We start from the raw sequence: 26,282 nt of genomic DNA on the forward strand, positions 1-26,282 counted from the left end.
CAAACAGCAGTTTTGTGATTAACAAACAAACATTGTAGGCCTTCCCTTAGTCCATAAAAGTGCCATTAGTTAAATATTGGTGTTTATAAAGACATAAAGAGCACTACTGCATTCATTGTAAAGTTAAGGGGTCAATATTCTCTCTCTCTCTCTCTCTCTCTCTCTCTCTCTCTCTCTCTCTCTCTCTCTCTCTCTCTCTCTCTCTCCTTCACGTTTGAGCCTATGAGTTACATTTTTAAACCCACTTAGGACAATGTGCCTCCTACGAAGGAAAACTCGAAACATGATGAGAAGGAAGTGGAGCACAAGAAAAGAGAAATCCGGTCTTGCGGTTCACTAGGCAAAACTTTCCCAAATTCATTCATTTTAACTCTTAATTTAGCGAGATACCCTTTCACTTTTTCTACATCCTTTCAATCCTCACTATTTAAATTAATCCGCAGATATGGGATCAGAACACAAACCACATTCTGACTGGAGGATTTTTGCAATATACTGGCAACAGGTAAGTCAACAACATGCTATCATTTGATCACTGCTTAAGGCTTCAATGAATTAATTATTTTCAGGATTATATTCAACTAACAATGACCATCTGCTGCAGATCATCTAACTACCCTAAGAATGGCAATTCAGATTATCATTTGGATGAGCGCCTTCCTCTGCCTCGTGCAAGTTTTCTCGATGCCCATGCCTTGCCATCTACAAGGACAGCTGGTGCGATCAACACACAACCTACTGAGAGACATGGTACATTTTTTAAATTACTGTAGACTTGAGATGTATTATCCAACGAAGTTTAACTGAATAGCTCAACGTGAAACATGTGTTTTCTCTTTCTTTCAGGGGGGTCATTTTCCTATGGAGTGCCTGCAGGACAATGTCTTCATGGAATTCCCAGCCACGGCATTTGCAACCTCCGGAGGGCCACAGGTAAGGGCAAGCGATCATATCCAAGTGTTCTTTACAGCATGAAAGCGTATTTGCAACCGTTAGGATCAGAAAGTAGAAAACTTTAAACTGCCATTTATGTTATTTGATATTATTGTTGTTGTCCCTTTCAGTTGAGCAGCAGTGGTGCTAAGGCTATTTATGAGACATTGAAGAATATCGACACATTGTTTGGAACTGACGAACTGCCGACAATGTGGGACCAACAGAAGTTGGAGTATTTTCAGAACATTGTCTACCGTCAGATTGAAGAGAGCAAATGTGTGAGTACCTACCTATGCCTATACAGATAGCTTAACTGTTTAAGTCTGGTATGGTGATGTTTGAATTATTTTCTTCTTGTGTCAGATGATGGGGAGTGTGGATACACGTGATTATCTAGTCAGGGAAAAGGCGCTGAATACATACTTTAGGAGCATCGCTGCTGTCCTAAAATAAAAAGTAGGGTGCAAGCAAATACACTATAATGGATACATTTTAATTATTATTCATCGCCTGCCTCTTTCTTCCTTTCTGGCAGATGATGAGCAGTGTGGATACAAGTGATTATCCCATCAGGGCACAGGGCCTGAAGACGTACTTTGGGAACATTGCAGCAGTCCTAAAAGAAAAGGTAGAATATAGGTTGAAAACAAATAGACACATTGTTTTGATAATATCTCTACATAGGACAATATTACCCTACATTGCCCTAACAGTTTATTTTCATTTTCACAGAAATTCAGTTACTGCGCCTGGGAAGTGGTTCGAAAAGAATTCCTGTACACTCTAGAATTCATCCTGAAACACAACTCTGATAGCCTTCTGTGGTCCAACAGAACATGAATTTGAACTTGCAGATGTTTTTTACTAAAGTGTTTTACAATTGTGCTTGATTTTAAAAGCCTTCTATTCTACAATCATGCAATGTGCAATGTCCAACAGCAATATTATACATGTATTTATTTATTTATATATTTATTTATTTATCAAGATTATTCATTTATGTAGGCCTATTTTTGAAAGTATTTATTCATCTATTTGAAAATTGTGCCTGTTGTTGCTCTTCATCAAATGTTAAGTTAATAAAAAAATATTATTTGAAATATTGTTAATCTGAGTGCTCATTCTGTATCCAAGTCTGTCGGTGTGTTTTAATGAATTTATTTTTTATTTCACCTTTATTTATTAACCGTGTAGGACAGTTGAGAACAAGTTATCATTTACAACTGCGAACTGGCCAAGATAAAGCAAAGCAGTGCGACAAAAACAACAACACAGAGTTTTTTAAAGGTTCATCATTTTTTATTTCACCTTTATTCATGCAGGAAAGCTAGTTGAGCACAAGTTCTCATTTACAACTGCGACCTGGCCAAGATAAAGCAAAGCAGTGCGACACAAACAACAACACAGATTTACACATGGAATAAACAAGCGTACAGTCAATAACACAATAGAAAAAAGAAAGTCTATATACAGTGTGTGCAAATGGCGGGATCCGTTAGCTGCTCAAATAGCTGATGTTTAAAGTTAGTGAGAGAAATATAAGTCTCCAGATTCAGCGATTTTTGCAATTTGTTCCAGTCACTGGCAGCAGAGAACTGGAAGGAGAGGCGGCCAAATGAGGTGTTGGTTTTGGGGATGACCAGTCATCTTCAAATAATATTTTTGCAGGATTCTTCTTGCGAATTATTTTGCCGAAGATTGTATCTCCGCCGGGCTGGGCAACCTGAGCTTTTGCTATCTCTACATACAAATCATTAAAATCCAGACGGAAAAGATTTACACAAGAAGCAACCTAATATCACACAGTCAAACTCTCAGTCATTTAGTAAGTTCACCATTCTGCCACTCTCACTGTTAAACATCGCACAGTGTTCAACACAACGGCTCCGAACGAAGTTATCCATTTTTCATTTGGAAGAGTCAGCTTTTTAAACCAACATGGCTCAGTTTAAATTGTTTTTACATTGTAGTAAAACTAAATCTCATTTGATATGCGTTTTGACATGAATTTACTACATTCTGTAGCAATTAATGTTTTTTCCCATTAAAATGCGATTTGATTAAAGTTAATGCCTTCAACTGCTGGAGCGCGTGCTACGGATGGGTGTTGTTATGGTGACCAGTGAGCTGAGATAAGGCGGAGCTTTACCTAACAGAAACTTATAGATGACCGGGAGCCAGTAGGTCGGGGTCTGGTATATATATATTCTGTGCTCTCCAGGAACACAGCGCATGCGCACGGGAGATCACGCGATTGGAGGTTCGAGACAACCTGGTGCAGTTCAAGAAATTCCTCGACAGCAGAGTCAAGCCATGAGGAAGAAGTGGTCTGTTGGAGAACCACATAATCATCATTGGAGACATGTGACATGTTTCTGAGCCCGGCTTATAGATTGATAGCTCATACATTTACTGAATGAATGATTTATTTATAAACATTGGTTGACTGACATTTATATGTGAAGGCTATGTATTTATTCCTTTACAATAAAATCAAATAATTATTCTCTCATCATTTTTATTAATTCATTTATATATTCAGTCATTCATTCATTCGTGCATTAGTTTGTTTATAGACTGACTTTTTTAAAGGAGCAATCTGCTGTTCAAACAACACCAAAGCGGTCACTGAACCACTATTTTTCTCAATAGCTGAGGATTGGGGTTGGAGAAAAGTAACCATTGTCAAAGAACTAAGGATGAAAGGAATGTCCATCTATGAGATAAAAGTTATGGGTTAGTTTGAACTACATTTGGAAGCTATACAGTGTGTGTGTTTTTTTTACATTTACATGGTATCAAAAAATGGCATGAACATTTCTAATTTGGGGTTCTGATGAGGTAAGAGAGTAGTTGAACTAAACTCATGAGGATTGTAAAATTGATTTACCTACGATAATGTTATCACAACACATTGGCAAATTGGTTTATTCTTATAGGCCTGCTCTTCTCTCTGAACGACGAAATATTCAAATATTCATGCTAGCCTTGAAATGGTTGAGTATCTACCTGACTCTGTTCTGTTCTGCTTATACACACCAGCATCCGATCAGTGCGGGTGGACGCAGTTTATGCGCTAGTGCGCTTTTTTGCACCTGTCCGCTATTTGGTGTGCACAATTTGATGCTCAATATATTTCATTATTAGACCTCTATTTATTTTATTGTATTATAGGACGTTTTATGTAACCAATGCTTTAACTCTCTGTACCACAATGTTTCATTTATGGATACTATTCCAAAACAGTTCACTTTTTGATATTGATATGACTTTATTTCAGGTTGGACATTTTACAGTTTTGTGTCTAAAAGAAAAGTCGAGCGCATGTTTCCAGAGCATGTTTCCAAGAACACACAGGTAAGATACTGAAATGTATCATGTAGCAAGATATGGATAGAATAAACTAGAGTGTATGATTTTATTGCAATTTCAAAATTATAAATTGGAAGTTTAACCATAGAATTTATGAGACTTCCTAATGCCTAAAACCTTGTTTTCTTTTATACAGGCCGAGGACGTCTCTGTGGTTGCATTAGAGGCTTTGGAATAAATGGCCCAGTTATTTAACAGCCTAACTCCTGTCACATGGAACAAAGAAACACTGAACCTGTTCAAAAACAGGTGAACTAGTTAAGTTTAGAAATTGGAGGGATGCGTAAGTATGATCCCTCATGTTGTAGCCTAAGTTATATTTTGGGGGCAGACAATAATTGGCATAGGTCTTTAACTTGTGATTTAATCTAAGCGATATTTTTTTTAATTTTCAGTACTTTTCTTAATTAAGACGGAACGAATTCACTCACAACCATTTGATATTGTCTTCAGGTCGGGTGTGGTGTTGGGGCATCCTCTGGAGATGGAGGGTCAGTTACTTCAGGCAAAGGGTCTCTGAACCGTATTTCAACAAGCTGAACACCATCTTGAAACAGAAGGTGGATCCAATATCAAATGCACTCGAAAATAGGCTAAATTAATCAGAGGAAAAGTTCTAGATCACCACAAATCGGATGAATTTCGCTGAAACTTGGAACTTCCAAGCGCCGTTTCTTGTGTCGTCGGATGCGTTGGCGCAGCACCTGTTGTGGTTGAGTTGACTGAAAACATGCATGTAATTGTTTGCGCTCCAGGAACACAGCGCATGCGCATGTGAGATCGTGGGAGCGGAGCTTCGCTACAAACTGGTGCAGTTTTAAAAATTCCTCGACACCATGGTCAAGCTGTGACGAAGTCGACCTCAGAGTCAAGCGGTGAGGAAAGAGCGGTCTGTTGGACAACCACATAACCATCATTGGAGACATGTGACATGTCCCTGAGGCTGGCAAATAGATTGATGGATGATATTTTTACTGACTGATTTATATGTGAAGGCTATGTATTTATTTTATTTATAACACAACTAAATGACAAAATACATGCATCTATTATCATATTGTTTTTCTCATTCATTCATGTATTCAGTCATCCATTAATTCATCCATTCAGTCTTTCATGCATTCATTTGTTTATAGGGAATCTACAGTTCAAAACAACACCATAGTGGTCACTCAACCACTATTCTGGTAAATAGATGAGGGATGTGGTTCGAGAAAAGTAACCGCTGTCGGAGATCTATTGATTAAAGTAATGACCATCCAAGAGATCAACATTATAGTTTACTACATTTTCAAGCTGTAAAATGTTTGTTTAGATGTATATTGTTTCAAACAATGTCATAAAAAGTACATTTTGGGTTCTGTTGAGGTAAGACAGGTGGACTGAGCTCATGAGGCCTTTAAAAGTGATATATTCTTCAAGAATCAATAGGTAGGCTGTTTATCATTCATTTATGCATGTGGCAATCGCAGAAAATGCCCCTTTAACAAACCATATCCAAGACGATGAAGTGTAGTGTTATTAGGAATTAGGATTTAGGTATTTGCCTACGATAATGTTATCACAACACCTTAGCACATTGGTTTATTTAGTCTCTCGTAAGTAATAAATAGTCAAATGTTAATGTTAGCCTGACTATTCAGATACAGACGTCATAAAATGCTGGTTGATTTCTATCTATATCAGTTATAATCAACATTTTAATTCAAATGTATTGACATGAATGGGATTAAAGACAGAAGATGCCAACAGAACGAGATCATATTAAATCCTCATCTCTCACTCCCTCTCACAGACACACACACGCACGCAGACACACAGAGAGAGAGAGGGAGAGAGAGAGAGAGAGAGAGAGAGAGAGGGAGAGAGAGAGAGAGAGAGAGAGAGAGAGAGAGAAACAAACAAACAAGCAAACAGCAGTTTTGTGATTAACAAACAAACATTGTAGGCCTTCCCTTAGTCCATAAAAGTGCCATTAGTTAAATATTGGTGTTATAAAGACATAAAGAGCACTACTGCATTCATTGTAAAGTTAAGGGGTCAATATTCTCTCTCTCTCTCTCTCTCTCTCTCTCTCTCTCTCTCTCTCTCTCTCTCTCTCTCTCTCTCCTTCACGTTTGAGCCTATGAGTTACATTTTTTAAACCCACTTAGGACAATGTGCCTCCTACGAAGGAAAACTCGAAACATGATGAGAAGGAAGTGGAGCACAAGAAAAGAGAAATCCGGTCTTGCGGTTCACTAGGCAAAACTTTCCCAAATTCATTCATTTTAACTCTTAATTTAGCGAGATACCCTTTCACTTTTTGTACATCCTTTCAATGTTCACTATTTAAATTAATCCGCAGATATGGGATCAGAACACAAACCACATTCTGACTGGAGGATTTTTGCAATATACTGGCAACAGGTAAGTCAACAACATGCTATCATTTGATCACTGCTTAAGGCTTCAATTAATTAATTATTTTCAGGATTATATTCAACTAACAATGACCATCTGCTGCAGATCATCTAACTACCCTAAAAATGGCAATTCAGATGATCATTTGGATGAGCGCCTTCCTCTGCCTCGTGCAAGTTTTCTCGGTGCCCATGCCTTGCCATCTACAAGGACAGCTGGTGCGATCAACACACAACCTACTGAGAGACATGGTACATTTTTTAAATTACTGTAGACTTGAGATGTATTATCCAACGAAGTTTAACTGAATAGCTCAACGTGAAACATGTGTTTTCTCTTTCTTTCAGGGGGGTCATTTTCCTATGGAGTGCCTGCAGGACAATGTCTTCATGGAATTCCCAGCCACGGCATTTGCAACCTCCGGCGGGCCACAGGTAAGGGCAAGCGATCATATCCAAGTGGTCATTACAGCATGAAAGCGTATTTGCAACCGTTAGGATCAGAAAGTAGAAAACTTTAAACTGCTAATTATGTTATTTGAAATTATTGTTGTTGTCCCTTTCAGTTGAGCAGCAGTGGTGCTAAGGCTATTTATGAGACATTGAAGAATATCGACACATTGTTTGGAACTGACGAACTGCCGACAATGTGGGACCAACAGAAGTTGGAGTATTTTCAGAACATTGTCTACCGTCAGATTGAAGAGAGCAAATGTGTGAGTACCTACCTATGCCTATACAGATAGCTTAACTGTTTAAGTCTGGTATGGTGATGTTTGAATTATTTTCTTCTTGTGTCAGATGATGGGGAGTGTGGATACACGTGATTATCTAGTCAGGGAAAAGGCGCTGAATACATACTTTAGGAGCATCGCTGCTGTCCTAAAATAAAAAGTAGGGTGCAAGCAAATACACTATAATGGATACATTTTAATTATTATTCATCGCCTGCCTCTTTCTTCCTTTCTGGCAGATGATGAGCAGTGTGGATACAAGTGATTATCCCATCAGGGCAGAGGGCCTGAAGACGTACTTTGGGAACATTGCAGCAGTCCTAAAAGAAAAGGTAGAATATAGGTTGAAAACAAATAGACACATTGTTTTGATAATATCTCTACATAGGACAATATTACCCTACATTGCCCTAACAGTTTATTTTCATTTTCACAGAAATTCAGTTACTGCGCCTGGGAAGTGGTTCGAAAGGAATTCCTGTACACTCTAGAATTCATCCTGAAACACAACTCTGATAGCCTTCTGTGGTCCAACAGAACATGAATTTGAACTTGCAGATGTTTTTTACTAAAGTGTTTTACAATTGTGCTTGATTTTAAAAGCCTTCTATTCTACAATCATGCAATGTGCAATGTCCAACAGCAATATTATACATGTATTTATTTATTTATATATTTATTTATTTATCAAGATTATTCATTTATGTAGGCCTATTTTTGAAAGTATTTATTCATCTATTTGAAAATGGTGCCTGTTGTTGCTCTTCATCAAATGTTAAGTTAATAAAAAAAATATTATTTTAAATATTGTTAATCTGAGTGCTCATTCTGTATCCAAGTCTGTCGGTGTGTTTTAATGAATTTATTTTTTATTTCACCTTTATTTAACCGTGTAGGCCAGTTGAGAACAAGTTATCATTTACAACTGCGAACTGGACAAGATAAAGCAAAGCAGTGCAACAAAAACAACAACACAGAGTTTTTTAAACGTTCATAATTTTTTATTTCACCTTTATTTATGCAGGAAAGCTAGTTGAGCACAAGTTCTCATTTACAACTGCGACCTGGCCAAGATAAAGCAAAGCAGTGCGACACAAACAACAACACAGATTTACACATGGAATAAACAAGCGTACAGTCAATAACACAATAGAAAAAAAGAAAGTCTATATACAGTGTGTGCAAATGGCGGGATCCGTTAGCTGCTCAAATAGCTGAAGAGAGAAATATAAGTCTCCAGATTCAGCGATTTTTGCAATTTGTTCCAGTCACTGGCAGCAGAGAACTGGAAGGAGAGGCGGCCAAATGAGGTGTTGGTTTTGGGGATGACCAGTCATCTTCAAATAATATTTTTGCAGGATTCTTCTTGCGAATGATTTTGCCGAAGATTGTATCTCCGCCGGGCTGGGCAACCTGAGCTTTTGCTATCTCTACATACAAATCATTAAAATCCAGACGGAAAAGATTTACACAAGAAGCAACCTAATATCACACAGTCAAACTCTCAGTCATTTAGTAAGTTCACCATTCTGCCACTCTCACTGTTAAACATCGCACAGTGTTCAACACAACGGCTCCGAACGAAGTTATCCATTTTTCATTTGGAAGAGTCAGCTTTTTAAACCAACATGGCTCAGTTTAAATTGTTTTTACATTGTAGTAAAACTAAATCTCATTTGATATGCGTTTTGACATGAAATTACTACATTCTGTAGCAATTAATGTTTTTTCCCATTAAAATGCGATTTGATTAAAGTTAATGCCTTCAACTGCTGGAGCGCGTGCTACGGATGGGTGTTGTTATGGTGACCAGTGAGCTGAGATAAGGCGGAGCTTTACCTAACAGAAACTTATAGATGACCGGGAGCCAGTAGGTCGGGGTCTGGTATATATATATTCTGTGCTCTCCAGGAACACAGCGCATGCGCACGGGAGATCACGCGATTGGAGGTTCGAGACAACCTGGTGCACTTCAAGAAATTCCTCGACAGCAGAGTCAAGCCATGAGGAAGAAGTGGTCTGTTGGAGAACCACATAATCATCATTGGAGACATGTGACATGTTTCTGAGCCCGGCTTATAGATTGATAGCTCATACATTTACTGAATGAATGATTTATTTATAAACATTGGTTGACTGACATTTATATGTGAAGGCTATGTATTTATTCCTTTACAATAAAATCAAATAATTATTCTCTCATCATTTTTATTAATTCATTTATATATTCAGTCATTCATTCATTCATGCATTAGTTTGTTTATAGACTGACTTTTTTAAAGGAGCAATCTGCTGTTCAAACAACACCAAAGCGGTCACTGAACCACTATTTTTCTCAATAGCTGAGGATTGGGGTTGGAGAAAAGTAACCATTGTCAAAGAACTAAGGATGAAAGGAATGTCCATCTATGAGATAAAAGTTATGGGTTAGTTTGAACTACATTTGGAAGCTATACAGTGTGTGTGTGTTTTTTTTAAACATTTACATGGTATCAAAAAATGGCATAAACATTTCTAATTTGGGGTTCTGATGAGGTAAGAGAGTAGTTGAACTAATCTCATGAGGATTGTAAAATTGATTTACCTACGATAATGTTATCACAACACATTGGCAAATTGGTTTATTCTTATAGGCCTGCTCTTCTCTCCGAACGACGAAATATTCAAATGTTCATGCTAGCCTTGAAAGGGTTGAGTATCTACCTGACTCTGTTCTGTTCTGCTTATACACACCAGCATCCGATCAGTGCGGGTGGACGCAGTTTATGCGCTAGTGCGCTTTTTTGCACCTGTCCGCTATTTGGTGTGCACAATTTGATGCTCAATATATCTCATTATTAGACCTCCATTTATTTTTATTGTATTATAGGATGTTTTATGTAACCAATGCTTTCACTCTCTGTACCACAATGTTTAATTTATGGATACTATTCCAAAACAGTTCACTTTTTTGATATTGATATGACTTTATTTCAGGTTGGACATTTTACAGTTTTGTGTCTAAAAGAAAAGTCGAGCGCATGTTTCCAGAGCATGTTTCCAAGAACACACAGGTAAGATACTGAAATGTATCATGTAGCAAGATATGGATAGAATAAACTAGAGTGTATGATTTTATTGCAATTTCAAAATTATAAATTGGAAGTTTAACCATAGAATTTATGAGACTTCCTAATGCCTAAAACCTTGTTTTATTTTATACAGGGCGAGGACGTCTCTGTGGTTGCATTAGAGGCTTTGGAATAAATGGCCCAGTTATTTAACAGCCTAACTCCTGTCACATGGAACAAAGAAACACTGAACCTGTTCAAAAACAGGTGAACTAGTTAAGTTTAGAAATTGGAGGGATGCGTAAGTATGATCCCTCATGTTGTAGCCTAAGTTATATTTTGGGGGCAGACAATAATTGGCATAGGTCTTTAACTTGTGATTTAATCTAAGCGATATTTTTTTAAATTTTCAGTACTTTTCTTAATTAAGACGGAACGAATTCACTCACAACCATTTGATATTGTCTTCAGGTCGGGTGTGGTGTTGGGGCATCCTCTGGAGATGGAGGGTCAGTTACTTCAGGCAAAGGGTCTCTGAACCGTATTTCAACAAGCTGAACACCATCTTGAAACAGAAGGTGGATCCAATATCAAATGCACTCGAAAATAGGCTAAATTAATCAGAGGAAAAGTTCTAGATCACCACAAATCGGATGAATTTCGCTGAAACTTGGAACTTCCAAGCGCCGTTTCTTGTGTCGTCGGATGCGTTGGCGCAGCACCTGTTGTGGTTGAGTTGACTGAAAACATGCATGTAATTGTTTGCGCTCCAGGAACACAGCGCATGCGCATGTGAGATCGTGGGAGCGGAGCTTCGCTACAAACTGGTGCAGTTTTAAAAATTCCTCGACACCATGGTCAAGCTGTGACGAAGTCGACCTCAGAGTCAAGCGGTGAGGAAAGAGCGGTCTGTTGGACAACCACATAACCATCATTGGAGACATGTGACATGTCCCTCAGGCTGGCAAATAGATTGATGGATGATATTTTTACTGACTGATTTATATGTGAAGGCTATGTATTTATTTTATTTATAACACAACTAAATGACAAAATACATGCATCTATTATCATATTGTTTTTCTCATTCATTCATGTATTCAGTCATCCATTAATTCATCCATTCAGTCTTTCATGCATTCATTTGTTTATAGGGAATCTACAGTTCAAAACAACACCATAGTGGTCACTCAACCACTATTCTGGTAAATAGATGAGGGATGTGGTTCGAGAAAAGTAACCGCTGTCGGAGATCTATTGATTAAAGTAATGACCATCCAAGAGATCAACATTATAGTTTACTACATTTTCAAGCTGTAAAGTGTTTGTTTAGATGTATATTGTTTCAAACAATGTCATAAAAAGTACATTTTGGGTTCTGTTGAGGTAAGACAGCTGGACTGAGCTCATGAGGCCTTTAAAAGTGATATATTCTTCAAGAATCAATAGGTAGGCTGTTTATCATTCATTTATGCATGTGGCAATCGCAGAAAATGCCCCTTTAACAAAGCATATCCAAGACGATGAAGTGTAGTGTTATTAGGAATTAGGATTTAGGTATTTGCCTACGATAATGTTATCACAACACCTTAGCACATTGGTTTATTTAGTCTCTCGTAAGTAATAAATAGTCAAATGTTAATGTTAGCCTGACTATTCAGATACAGACGTCATAAAATGCTGGTTGATTTCTATCTATATCAGTTATAATCAACATTTTAATTCAAATGTATAGACATGAATGGGATTAAAGACAGAAGATGCCAACAGAACGAGATCATATTAAATCCTCATCTCTCACTCCCTCTCACAGACACACGCACGCACGCAGACACACAGAGAGAGAGAGAGAGAGAGAGAGAGAGAGAGAGAGAGAGAGAGAGAGAGAGAGAGAGAGAGAGAGAGAGAGAGAAACAAACAAACAAGCAAACAGCAGTTTTGTGATTAACAAACAAACATTGTAGGCCTTCCCTTAGTCCATAAAAGTGCCATTAGTTAAATATTGGTGTTTATAAAGACATAAAGAGCACTACTGCATTCATTGTAAAGTTAAGGGGTCAATATTCTCTATCTCTCTCTCTCTCTCTCTCTCTCTCTCTCTCTCTCTCTCTCTCTCTCCTTCACGTTTGAGCCTATGAGTTACATTTTTAAACCCACTTAGGACAATGTGCCTCCTACGAAGGAAAACTCGAAACATGATGAGAAGAAAGTGGAGCACAAGAAAAGAGAAATCCGGTCTTGCGGTTCACTAGGCAAAACTTTCCCAAATTCATTCATTTTAACTCTTAATTTAGCGAGATACCCTTTCACTTTTTGTACATCCTTTCAATCCTCACTATTTAAATTAATCCGCAGATATGGGATCAGAACACAAACCACATTCTGACTGGTGGATTTTTGCAATATACTGGCAACAGGTAAGTCAACAACATGCTATCATTTGATCACTGCTTAAGGCTTCAATGAATTAATTATTTTCAGGATTATATTCAACTAACAATGACCATCTGCTGCAGATCATCTAACTACCCTAAAAATGGCAATTCAGATGATCATTTGGATGAGCGCCTTCCTCTGCCTCGTGCAAGTTTTCTCGGTGCCCATGCCTTGCCAGCTACAAGGACAGCTGGTGCGATCAACCCACAACCTACTGAGAGACATGGTACATTTTTTAAATTACTGTAGACTTGAGATGTATTATCCAACGAAGTTTAACTGAATAGCTCAACGTGAAACATGTGTTTTCTCTTTCTTTCAGGGGGGTCATTTTCCTATGGAGTGCCTGCAGGACAATGTCTTCATGGAATTCCCAGCCACGGCATTTGCAACCTCCGGAGGGCCACAGGTAAGGGCAAGCGATCATATCCAAGTGTTCTTTACAGCATGAAAGCGTATTTGCAACCGTTAGGATCAGAAAGTAGAAAACTTTAAACTGCCATTTATGTTATTTGATATTATTGTTGTTGTCCCTTTCAGTTGAGCAGCAGTGGTGCTAAGGCTATTTATGAGACATTGAAGAATATCGACACATTGTTTGGAACTGACGAACTGCCGACAATGTGGGACCAACAGAAGTTGGAGTATTTTCAGAACATTGTCTACCGTCAGATTGAAGAGAGCAAATGTGTGAGTACCTACCTATGCCTATACAGATAGCTTAACTGTTTAAGTCTGGTATGGTGATGTTTGAATTATTTTCTTCTTGTGTCAGATGATGGGGAGTGTGGATACACGTGATTATCTAGTCAGGGAAAAGGCGCTGAATACATACTTTAGGAGCATCGCTGCTGTCCTAAAATAAAATGTAGGGTGCAAGCAAATACACTATAATGGATACATTTGAATTATTATTCATCGCCTGCCTCTTTCTTCCTTTCTGGCAGATGATGAGCAGTGTGGATACAAGTGATTATCCCATCAGGGCACAGGGCCTGAAGACGTACTTTGGGAACATTGCAGCAGTCCTAAAAGAAAAGGTAGAATATAGGTTGAAAACAAATAGACACATTGTTTTGATAATATCTCTACATAGGACAATATTACCCTACATTGCCCTAACAGTTTATTTTCATTTTCACAGAAATTCAGTTACTGCGCCTGGGAAGTGGTTCGAAAAGAATTCCTGTACACTCTAGAATTCATCCTGAAACACAACTCTGATAGCCTTCTGTGGTCCAACAGAACATGAATTTGAACTTGCAGATCTTTTTTACTAAAGTGTTTTACAATTGTGCTTGATTTTAAAAGCCTTCTATTCTACAATCATGCAATGTGCAATGTCCAACAGCAATATTATACATGTATTTATTTATTTATTTATTTATTTATCAAGATTATTCATTTATGTAGGCCTATTTTTGAAAGTATTTATTCATCTATTTGAAAATTGTGCCTGTTGTTGCTCTTCATCAAATGTTAAGTTAATAAAAAAAATATTATTTGAAATATTGTTAATCTGAGTGCTCATTCTGTATCCAAGTCTGTCGGTGTGTTTTAATGAATTTATTTTTTATTTCACCTTTATTTATTAACCGTGTAGGACAGTTGAGAACAAGTTATCATTTACAACTGCGAACTGGCCAAGATAAAGCAAAGCAGTGCGACAAAAACAACAACACAGAGTTTTTTAAAGGTTCATCATTTTTTATTTCACCTTTATTCATGCAGGAAAGCTAGTTGAGCACAAGTTCTCATTTACAACTGCGACCTGGCCAAGATAAAGCAAAGCAGTGCGACACAAACAACAACACAGATTTACACATGGAATAAACAAGCGTACAGTCAATAACACAATAGAAAAAAAGAAAGTCTATATACAGTGTGTGCAAATGGCGGGATCCGTTAGCTGCTCAAATAGCTGATGAGAGAAATATAAGTCTCCAGATTCAGCGATTTTTGCAATTTGTTCCAGTCACTGGCAGCAGAGAACTGGAAGGAGAGGCGGCCAAATGAGGTGTTGGTTTTGGGGATGACCAGTCATCTTCAAATAATATTTTTGCAGGATTCTTCTTGCGAATGATTTTGCCGAAGATTGTATCTCCGCCGGGCTGGGCAACCTGAGCTTTTGCTATCTCTACATACAAATCATTAAAATCCAGACGGAAAAGATTTACACAAGAAGCAACCTAATATCACACAGTCAAACTCTCAGTCATTTAGTAAGTTCACCATTCTGCCACTCTCACTGTTAAACATCGCACAGTGTTCAACACAACGGCTCCGAACGAAGTTATCCATTTTTCATTTGGAAGAGTCAGCTTTTTAAACCAACATGGCTCAGTTTAAATTGTTTTTACATTGTAGTAAAACTAAATCTCATTTGATATGCGTTTTGACATGAAATTACTACATTCTGTAGCAATTAATGTTTTTTCCCATTAAAATGCGATTTGATTAAAGTTAATGCCTTCAACTGCTGGAGCGCGTGCTACGGATGGGTGTTGTTATGGTGACCAGTGAGCTGAGATAAGGCGGAGCTTTACCTAACAGAAACTTATAGATGACCGGGAGCCAGTAGGTCGGGGTCTGGTATATATATATTCTGTGCTCTCCAGGAACACAGCGCATGCGCACGGGAGATCACGCGATTGGAGGTTCGAGACAACCTGGTGCACTTCAAGAAATTCCTCGACAGCAGAGTCAAGCCATGAGGAAGAAGTGGTCTGTTGGAGAACCACATAATCATCATTGGAGACATGTGACATGTTTCTGAGCCCGGCTTATAGATTGATAGCTCATACATTTACTGAATGAATGATTTATTTATAAACATTGGTTGACTGACATTTATATGTGAAGGCTATGTATTTATTCCTTTACAATAAAATCAAATAATTATTCTCTCATCATTTTTATTAATTCATTTATATATTCAGTCATTCATTCATTCATGCATTAGTTTGTTTATAGACTGACTTTTTTAAAGGAGCAATCTGCTGTTCAAACAACACCAAAGCGGTCACTGAACCACTATTTTTCTCAATAGCTGAGGATTGGGGTTGGAGAAAAGTAACCATTGTCAAAGAACTAAGGATGAAAGGAATGTCCATCTATGAGATAAAAGTTATGGGTTAGTTTGAACTACATTTGGAAGCTATACAGTGTGTGTGTGTTTTTTTTAAACATTTACATGGTATCAAAAAATGGCATAAACATTTCTAATTTGGGGTTCTGATGAGGTAAGAGAGTAGTTGAACTAATCTCATGAGGATTGTAAAATTGATTTACCTACGATAATGTTATCACAACACATTGGCAAATTGGTTTATTCTTATAGGCCTGCTCTTCTCTCCGAACGACGAAATATTCAAATGTTCATGCTAGCCTTGAAAGGGTTGAGTATCTACCTGACTCTGTTCTGTTCTGCTTATACACACCAGCATCCGATCAGTGCGGGTGGACGCAGTTTATGCGCTAGTGCGCTTTTTTGCACCTGTCCGCTATTTGGTGTGCACAATTTGATGCTCAATATATCTCATTATTAGACCTCCATTTATTTTTATTGTATTATAGGATGTTTTATGTAACCAATGCTTTCACTCTCTGTACCACAATGTTTAATTTATGGATACTATTCCAAAACAGTTCACTTTTTGATATTGATATGACTTTATTTCAGGTTGGACATTTTACAGTTTTGTGTCTAAAAGAAAAGTCGAGCGCATGTTTCCAGAGCATGTTTCCAAGAACACACAGGTAAGATACTGAAATGTATCATGTAGCAAGATATGGATAGAATAAACTAGAGTGTATGATTTTATTGCAATTTCAAAATTATAAATTGGAAGTTTAACCATAGAATTTATGAGACTTCCTAATGCCTAAAACCTTGTTTTATTTTATACAGGGCGAGGACGTCTCTGTGGTTGCATTAGAGGCTTTGGAATAAATGGCCCTGTTATTTAACAGCCTAACTCCTGTCACATGGAACAAAGAAACACTGAACCTGTTCAAAAACAGGTGAACTAGTTAAGTTTAGAAATTGGAGGGATGCGTAAGTATGATCCCTCATGTTGTAGCCTAAGTTATATTTTGGGGGCAGACAATAATTGGCATAGGTCTTTAACTTGTGATTTAATCTAAGCGATATTTTTTAAAATGTTCAGTACTTTTCTTAATTAAGACGGAACGAATTCACTCACAACCATTTGATATTGTCTTCAGGTCGGGTGTGGTGTTGGGGCATCCTCTGGAGATGGAGGGTCAGTTACTTCAGGCAAAGGGTCTCTGAACCGTATTTCAACAAGCTGAACACCATCTTGAAACAGAAGGTGGATCCAATATCAAATGCACTCGAAAATAGGCTAAATTAATCAGAGGAAAAGTTCTAGATCACCACAAATCGGATGAATTTCGCTGAAACTTGGAACTTCCAAGCGCCGTTTCTTGTGTCGTCGGATGCGTTGGCGCTGCCCCTTTTGTGGTTGAGTTGACTGAAAACATGCATGTAATTGTTTGCGCTCCAGGAACACAGCGCATGCGCATGTGAGATCGTGGGAGCGGAGCTTCGCTACAAACTGGTGCAGTTTTAAAAATTCCTCGACACCATGGTCAAGCTGTGACGAAGTCGACCTCAGAGTCAAGCGGTGAGGAAAGAGCGGTCTGTTGGACAACCACATAACCATCATTGGAGACATGTGACATGTCCCTGAGGCTGGCAAATAGATTGATGGATGATATTTTTACTGACTGATTTATATGTGAAGGCTATGTATTTATTTTATTTATAACACAACTAAATGACAAAATACATGCATCTATTAACATATTGTTTTTCTCATTCATTCATGTATTCAGTCTTCCATTAATTCATCCATTCAGTCTTTCATGCATTCATTTGTTTATAGGGAATCTACAGTTCAAAACAACACCATAGTGGTCACTCAACCACTATTCTGGTAAATAGATGAGGGATGTGGTTCGAGAAAAGTAACCGCTGTCGGAGATCTATTGATTAAAGTAATGACCATCCAAGAGATCAACATTATAGTTTACTACATTTTCAAGCTGTAAAGTGTTTGTTTAGATGTATATTGTTTCAAACAATGTCATAAAAAGTACATTTGGGGTTCTGTTGAGGTAAGACAGGTGGACTGAGCTCATGAGGCCTTTAAAAGTGATATATTCTTCAAGAATCAATAGGTGGGCTGTTTATCATTCATTAGGATTTAGGTATTTGCCTACGATAATGTTATCACAACACCTTAGCACATTGGTTTATTTAGTCTCTCGTAAGTAATAAATAGTCAAATGTTAATGTTAGCCTGACTATTCAGATACAGACGTCATAAAATGCTGGTTGATTTCTATCTATATCAGTTATAATCAACATTTTAATTCAAATGTATAGACATGAATGGGATTAAAGACAGAAGATGCCAACAGAACGAGATCATATTAAATCCTCATCTCTCACTCCCTCTCACAGACACACGCACGCACGCAGACACACAGAGAGAGAGAGAGAGAGAGAGAGAGAGAGAGAGAGAGAGAGAGAGAGAGAGAGAGAGAGAGAGGGAGAGAGAGAGAGAGAGAGAGAGAGAGAGAGAGAGAGAGAGAGAGAGAGAGAGAGAGAGAGAGAGAGAGAGAGAGAGAGAGAGAGGGAGAGAAACAAACAAACAAGCAAACAGCAGTTTTGTGATTAACAAACAAACATTGTAGGCCTTCCCTTAGTCCATAAAAGTGCCATTAGTTAAATATTGGTGTTTATAAAGACATAAAGAGCACTACTGCATTCATTGTAAAGTTAAGGGGTCAATATTTCTCTCTCTCTCTCTCTCTCTCTCTCTCTCTCTCTCTCTCTCTCTCTCTCTCTCTCTCCTTCACGTTTGAGCCTATGAGTTACATTTTTTAAACCCACTTAGGACAATGTGCCTCCTACGAAGGAAAACTCGAAACATGATGAGAAGGAAGTGGAGCACAAGAAAAGAGAAATCCGGTCTTGCGGTTCACTAGGCAAAACTTTCCCAAATTCATTCATTTTAACTCTTAATTTAGCGAGATACCCTTTCACTTTTTGTACATCCTTTCAATCCTCACTATTTAAATTAATCCGCAGATATGGGATCAGAACACAAACCACATTCTGACTGGAGGATTTTTGCAATATACTGGCAACAGGTAAGTCAACAACATGCTATCATTTGATCACTGCTTAAGGCTTCAATTAATTAATTATTTTCAGGATTATATTCAACTAACAATGACCATCTGCTGCAGATCATCTAACTACCCTAAAAATGGCAATTCAGATGATCATTTGGATGAGCGCCTTCCTCTGCCTCGTGCAAGTTTTCTCGGTGCCCATGCCTTGCCAGCTACAAGGACAGCTGGTGCGATCAACACACAACCTACTGAGAGACATGGTACATTTTTTAAATTACTGTAGACTTGAGATGTATTATCCAACGAAGTTTAACTGAATAGCTCAACGTGAAACATGTGTTTTCTCTTTCTTTCAGGGGGGTCATTTTCCTATGGAGTGCCTGCAGGTCAATGTCTTCATGGAATTCCCAGCCACCGCATTTGCAACCTCCGGCGGGCCTCAGGTAAGGGCAAGCGAGCATATCCAAGTGTTCTTTAAAGCATGAAAGCGTATTTGCAACCGTTAGGATCAGAAAGTAGAAAACTTTAAACTGCTAATTATGTTATTTGAAATTATTGTTGTTGTCCCTTTCAGTTGAGCAGCAGTGGTGCTAAGGCTATTTATGAGACATTGAAGAACATCGACACATTGTTTGGAACTGACGAACTGCCGACAATATGGGACCAACAGAAGTTGGAGTATTTTCAGAACATTGTCTACCGTCAGATTGAAGAGAGCAAATGTGTGAGTACCTACCTATGCCTATACAGATAGCTTAACTGTTTAAGTCTGGTATGGTGACGTTTGAATTATTTTCTTCTTGTGTCAGATGATGGGGAGTGTGGATACACGTGATTATCTAGTCAGGGAAAAGGCGCTGAATACATACTTTAGGAGCATCGCTGCTGTCCTAAAATAAAAAGTAGGGTGCAAGCAAATACACAATAATGGATACATTTTAATTATTATTCATCGCCTGCCTCTTTCTTCCTTTCTGGCAGATGATGAGCAGTGTGGATACAAGTGATTATCCCATCAGGGCACAGGGCCTGAAGACGTACTTTGGGAACATTGCAGCAGTCCTAAAAGAAAAGGTAGAATATAGGTTGAAAACAAATAGACACATTGTTTTGATAATATCTCTACATAGGACAATATTACCCTACATTGCCCTAACAGTTTATTTTCATTTTCACAGAAATTCAGTTACTGCGCCTGGGAAGTGGTTCGAAAAGAATTCCTGTACACTCTAGAATTCATCCTGAAACACAACTCTGATAGCCTTCTGTGGTCCAACAGAACATGAATTTGAACTTGCAGATCTTTTTTACTATTGTGTTTTAGAAATGTGCTTGATTTTAAAAGCCTACTATTCCACAATCATACAATGTGCAATGTCCAACAGCAATATTATACATGTATTTATTTATTTATCAAGGTTATTTATTTATGTAGGTCTATTTATGATTTCATTTATTTATCTATTTGAAAATCGTTCCTGTTGTTGACCTTCATCAAATGTTAAGTTAATAAAAAAATTATACTTTTAAATATTGTTAATCTGAGTGCTCATTCTGTATCCAAGTCTGTCGGTGTGTTTTAATGTATTTATTTTTTATTTCACCTTTATTTAACCAGGTAGGCCTGTTGAGAACAAGTTCTCATTTACAACTGCTACCTGGCCAAGATAAAGCAAAGCAGTGCGACACAAACAACAACACAGAGTTACACAAACAAACGTACAGTCAATAACACAATAGAAAAATCTTTGTACAGTGTGTGAAAATGTAGAAGAGTAGGCAGTTAAGGCAATATACAGGCCATAGAGGCGAAAAAATTACAATTACGATTTAACATTAACACTGGAGTGGAGTGCAAAAGAACACTGGGGTGCAAAAGAGCAAGTGGGTAAGGAATGCGCCTGGGAAGTGGTTCGAAAAGAACTCCTGTACACCCTAGAATTCATCCTGAAACACAACTCTGATAGCCTTCTGTGGTCCAACAGAACATGAATTTGAACTTGCAGATCTTTTTCACTATTATAGATTGGCTGTGTACAGGTACAGTGATCGGTAAGCTGCTCTGACAACTGATGCTTAAAGTTAGAGAGGGAGATATAAGACTCCAGCTTCAGAGATTTTAGGAAATAATTCCCCTCATTTGCAGCAGAGAACTGGAAGGAAAGGCGACCAAATTAAGTGTTGGCTTTGGGTATGACCAGTGAAATATACCTGCTGGAGGGCACGCTACGGGTGGGTGTTGCAATGGTGACCAGTGAGCTGAGATAAGGCGGGGCTTTACCTTGCAAAGACTTATAAATGACCTGGAGCCAGTGGGTTTGGCGACGAATATGTAGCAAGGGCCAGCCAACGAGAGCACACAGGTCGCAGTGGTGGGTAGTATATGGGACTTTGGTGACAAAACAGATGGCACTGTGATAGACTGCATCCAATTTGTTGAGTCGAGTGTTGGAGGCTATTTTGTAAATGACATCCCCGAAGTCAAGGATCAGTAGGATAGTCAGTTTTACAAGGGTATGTTTGGCAGCATGAGTGAAAGAAGCTTTGTTGTGAAATAGGAAGCCAATTCTAGATTTCATTTTGGATTGGAGATGCTTAATGTGAGTGTGGAAGGAGAGTTTAGAGTCTAACCAGACACTTAGGTATTTGTATTTTTTTTTAACCTTTATTTAACTAGGCAAGTAAGTTAAGAACAAATTCTTATTTTCAATGAGAGCCTCAGAACAGATTTTTACCTTGTCAGCTCGGGGATTCAATCTTGCAACCTTTCGATTACTAGTCCATCACTCTAACCACTAGGATACCTGTTGTCCACGTATTCTAAGTCAGACCCGTCCAGCGTAGTGCTGCAAGTCGAGCAGTAAGATGCGGCAGCAATCGGTTGAAGAGCATGCACTTAGTTTTACTAGCAATTAAAAGCAGTTGGAGGCCACGGAAGGAGTGTTGTATGGCGTTGAAGCTCATTTGGATGTTTGTTAGCAAAGTGTCCATAGACGGGCCAGATGTCTACAGAATGGTGTCGTCTGCGTAGAGGTGGATCATAGAATCACCAGCAGCAAGTGCGAAATCATTGATATATACAGAGAAAAGAGTCGGCCCGAGAATTGAACCTTGTGGCAACACCATAGTGGACATTAAGATTTGTATTAAACATGCTCAGGAAATTTTGTCACATGGCAGTACAACATTTACATTTTTACATTTACGTCATTTAGCAGACGCTCTTATCCAGAGCGACTTACAAATTGGTGCATTCACCTTATGATATCCAGTGGAACAACCACTTTACAATAGTACATCTATATCCTTTTTTTTTGGAGGGGGGGGTTAGAAGGATTACTATATCCTATCCCAGGTATTCCTTAAAGAGGTGGGGTTTCAGGTGTCTACGGAAGGTGGTGATTGACTCCGCTGTCCTGAGGGGAGCTTGTTCCACCATTGGGGTGCCAGAGCAGCGAACAGTTTTGACTGGGCTGAGCGGGAACTGTGCTTCCGCAGAGGTAGGGGGGCTAGCAGGACAGAGGTGGATGAACGCAGTGCCCTTGTTTGGGTGTAGGGCCTGATCAGAGCCTGAAGGTACGGAGGTGCCGTTCCCCTCACAGCTCCGTAGGCAAGCACCATGGTCTTGTAACAGATGCGAGCTTCAACTGGAAGCCAGTGGAGTGTGCGGAGGAGCGGGGTGACGTGAGAGAACTTGGGAAGGTTGAACACCAGACGGGCTGCGGCGTTCTGGATGAGTTGTAGGGGTTCAATGGCACAGGCAGGGAGCCCCGCCAACAGGGAGTTGCAGCAACCCAGACGGGAGATGACAAGTGCCTGGATTAGGACCTGCGCCGCTTCCTGTGTAAGGCAGGGTCGTACTCTGCGAATGTTGTAGAGCATGAACCTACAGGATAGGGTCACCGCCTTGATGTTAGTGGAGAACGACAGGGTGTTGTCCGGGGTCACGCCAAGGTACTTAGCACTCTGGGAGGAGGACACAATGGAGTTGTCAACCGTGATGGCGAGATCATGGAACGGGCTGTCCTTCCCTGGGAGGAAAAGCAGCTCCGTCTTGCCGAGGTTCAGCTTGAGGTGGTAATCCGTCATCCACACTGATATGTCTGCCAGACATGCAGAGATGCGATTCGCCACCTGGTTATCAGAAGGGGGAAAGGAGAAGATTAATTGTGTGTCGTCTGCATAGCAATGATAGGAGAGACCATGTGAGGATATGACAGAGCCAAGTGACTTGGTGTATAGCGAGACTAGGAGAGGGCCTAGAACAGAGCCCTGGGGGACACCAGTGGTGAGAGCACGTGGTGCGGAGACAGATTCTCGCCACGCCATCTGGTAGGAGCGACCTGTCAGGTAGGACGCAATCCAAGCGTGGGCCGCGCCGGAGATGCCCAACTCGGAGAGGGTGGAGAGGAGGATCTGGTGGTTCACAGTATCAAAGGCAGCAGATAGGTCTAGAAGGATGAGAGCAGAGGAGAGAGAGTTAGCTTTAGCAGTGCGGAGAGCCTCCGTGACAAAGAGAAGAGCAGTCTCAGTTGAGTGACCAGTCTTGAAACCTGACTGATTTGGATCAAGAAGGTCATTCTGAGAGAGATAGCAAGAGAGCTGGCCAAGGACGGCACGTTCAAGAGTTTTGGAGAGAAAAGAAAGAAGATATACTGGTCTGTAGTTGTTGACATCGGAGGGATCGAGTGTAGGTTTTTTCAGAAGGGGTGCAACTCTCGCTCTCTTGAAGACGGAAGGGACGTAGCCAGCGGTCAAGGATGAGTTGATGAGCGAGGTGAGGTAAGGGAGAAGGTCTCCGGAAATGGTCTGGAGAAGAGAGGAGGGGATAGGGTCAAGCGGGCAGGTTGTTGGGCGGCCGGCCGTCACAAGACGCGAGATTTCATCTGGAGAGAGAGGGGAGAAAGAGGTCAAAGCACAGGGTAGGGCAGTGTGAGCAGGACCAGCGGTGTCGTTTGACTTAACAAACGAGGATCGGATGTCGTCGACCTTCTTTTCAAAATGGTTGACGAAGTCATTCGCAGAGAGGGGGGGGGAGGAGGATTCAGGAGGGAGGAGAAGGTGGCAAAGAGCTTCCTAGGGTTAGAGGCAGATGCTCTTAGCACTCTGGGAGGAGGACACAATGGAGTTGTCCACCGTGATGGCGAGATCATGGAAAGGGCAGTCCTTCCCCGGGAGGAAGAGCAGCTCCGTCTTGCCGAGGTTCAGCTTGAGCTGGTGATCCGTCATAGTATCTCCATGGTAGGAATGGAATTAGTCTTATAGCCTACTAATCTATAGAGGAAAGCCATTAAAACAAGTAAAATGTATCTTCTGAAAATGTTGTTATATTCAAATGCATTTTTTCAATGAAGTGTGTTTTATCACTGGACAGGGCTGGCCTGTGTTGAACAGTGTATTTTGAGCACCTGTACAACTTCCATTCCTACCATGGAGATACTATTACATTATTAGAATTCCTAATTCTATGGTTCCAACCCATCTATGAAACTGCGTTCCACAATCAACAACGTAATAGGAGCAATATTAGCAGAATAGACTAAAAAGGTGCACAGTGAATTGACTTACCCAGGCCCAGCTCATTTAATCCCTACCATTCTGTTGCTGAGTTGCCATAATGCTTCAGCAAATGTACATTATCTCAGGGGCATTGGAAGACAACATGTAAGTATGTCCCTCTTACTGCCCTGAATGATCCTACAGCTATTGTATGCAGTAATAATATTCCTATGTACCAGAGTTCTACTGTTAGCACTGAGGTGGTGTACCCTAGCAGGAAGTCAACCGTGTGCAGCTCACCCTGCACTAACATACATAACACAAGCATGTCTACCTCTGCCAAGCTTCCCAGTAAAGCAAGAAAAACAATCAAGCATCACAGAAAAGTGTTACAAATAGCCCACGTTAACTTTGTAGTATAAGAAACTTGGTTTCCAAAATCAATAATTTGCTTGTAACGGAGGACATTCATAATCTGATACTCTCTGACACTCACTTAGATAATATCTTTGATGACACAGTGGTAGCAATACATGGTTATTAGACCTACAGAGATGACAGAAATGCCAAAGGTGGATGTGTGGCTGTTAATATTCAGAACCACATTCCTGTAAAGCTTAGAGAGGATCTCATGTTCAATGCTGTTGAAGTAATATGGCTACAGGTTCATCTGCCTCACATGAAGCCCATTCTGGTGGGAAGCTGCTATAGAACACCAAGTGCTAACAGTCAGTATCTGGATAACTTGTATGAAATGCTTGACAATGTATGTGATATCAATAGAGAGGTATATTTTCTAGATAATTTAAATATTGACTGGCTTTCATCAGACTGCCCACTCAAGAGAAAGCTTCAAACTGGTAACTAGTGCCTGGAACCTGGTTCAGGTTATCAATCAACCTACCCGGGTAGTTACAAACAGCACAGGAATGAAATCATCATCATGTATTGATCACATCTTTACTAATACTGCAGAAATGTGTTTAAAAGCAGTTTCCAAATCCATCGGACGTTGTGATCACAATATAGGAGCCATATTTAGGAAAACCAAAAGATCTAAAGGCTGGGCCTAATATAGTGCTTAACAGGTCATACAATAAGATTTGTAGCGATTCCTATGTTGTTGATTTAAATCATATTTGTTGGTTCGTGATGTGTAATGAGGAGCAACCAGACCTGCCTTCATTTTACCCCTACTCTTGCTAATGGGGATCCATAACACATACAAATACAAGCAGTGAGGTAAAATGGCCGAACTTTAGACTTCATTCAACACTATCAGTCTCTCTATTAATGACATCTATTTTTATTTCAAGGATGTGCAATGTAAACGCTGAACAGCCATATGTTTCAAATTACAGTGCCTGATTAACTACAGATGAAATCTGTGAGGAAAATGTGGTCTCTGTGAAACACCTATTGAAACAATGGTTCTTCAAAAAACGTTTTTGGTTAACCCTACACAGAATCTGCAAGTGTGGTGTGAAATGTCCACACTTTGAACATAGTTATATTGAACATGGCCCTCATTTAATAAGACAGAGCCCTGCACCATTATATTATAGACTTATTTGTTTTTGATATTCAATATTTCCTGCTGAATAATTGCTTACTGTTATCATGAAATGCATTAATCCAATGTAATTCTTTGCATAGACAGGTATGAAAACTGTTCACTTTCATTA

The 26,282-nt window shown here is 39.3% G+C and overlaps 3 protein-coding genes across 3 annotated transcripts; all 3 read left to right on the plus strand.

Moving 5' to 3' along the window:
* The first annotated feature begins 624 nt into the window (after nucleotides 1-624).
* Nucleotides 625-1,867, plus strand: LOC123743553 (interferon alpha-2-like). The gene is made up of 5 exons (XM_045721313.1): nucleotides 625-750; nucleotides 847-933; nucleotides 1,065-1,214; nucleotides 1,472-1,564; nucleotides 1,669-1,867. The coding sequence occupies exons 1-5, from the start codon at nucleotides 625-627 to the stop codon at nucleotides 1,774-1,776; spliced, it is 564 nt and encodes a 187-aa protein (XP_045577269.1). The 3' UTR covers nucleotides 1,777-1,867.
* Nucleotides 1,868-6,836: 4,969 nt separating this feature from the next.
* On the plus strand, nucleotides 6,837-8,079 carry LOC123743554 (interferon alpha-2-like). The gene is made up of 5 exons (XM_045721314.1): nucleotides 6,837-6,962; nucleotides 7,059-7,145; nucleotides 7,277-7,426; nucleotides 7,684-7,776; nucleotides 7,881-8,079. The coding sequence occupies exons 1-5, from the start codon at nucleotides 6,837-6,839 to the stop codon at nucleotides 7,986-7,988; spliced, it is 564 nt and encodes a 187-aa protein (XP_045577270.1). The 3' UTR covers nucleotides 7,989-8,079.
* Nucleotides 8,080-19,232: 11,153 nt separating this feature from the next.
* On the plus strand, nucleotides 19,233-20,384 carry LOC106597870 (interferon alpha-2-like). The gene is made up of 5 exons (XM_014188992.1): nucleotides 19,233-19,358; nucleotides 19,455-19,541; nucleotides 19,673-19,822; nucleotides 20,080-20,172; nucleotides 20,277-20,384. The coding sequence occupies exons 1-5, from the start codon at nucleotides 19,233-19,235 to the stop codon at nucleotides 20,382-20,384; spliced, it is 564 nt and encodes a 187-aa protein (XP_014044467.1).
* Nucleotides 20,385-26,282: the final 5,898 nt, after the last annotated feature.

The sequence above is a fragment of the Salmo salar genome, chromosome ssa06 (assembly GCF_905237065.1).
Source record: "Salmo salar chromosome ssa06, Ssal_v3.1, whole genome shotgun sequence".
In the NCBI taxonomy this organism is placed as follows: domain Eukaryota; kingdom Metazoa; phylum Chordata; class Actinopteri; order Salmoniformes; family Salmonidae; genus Salmo; species Salmo salar.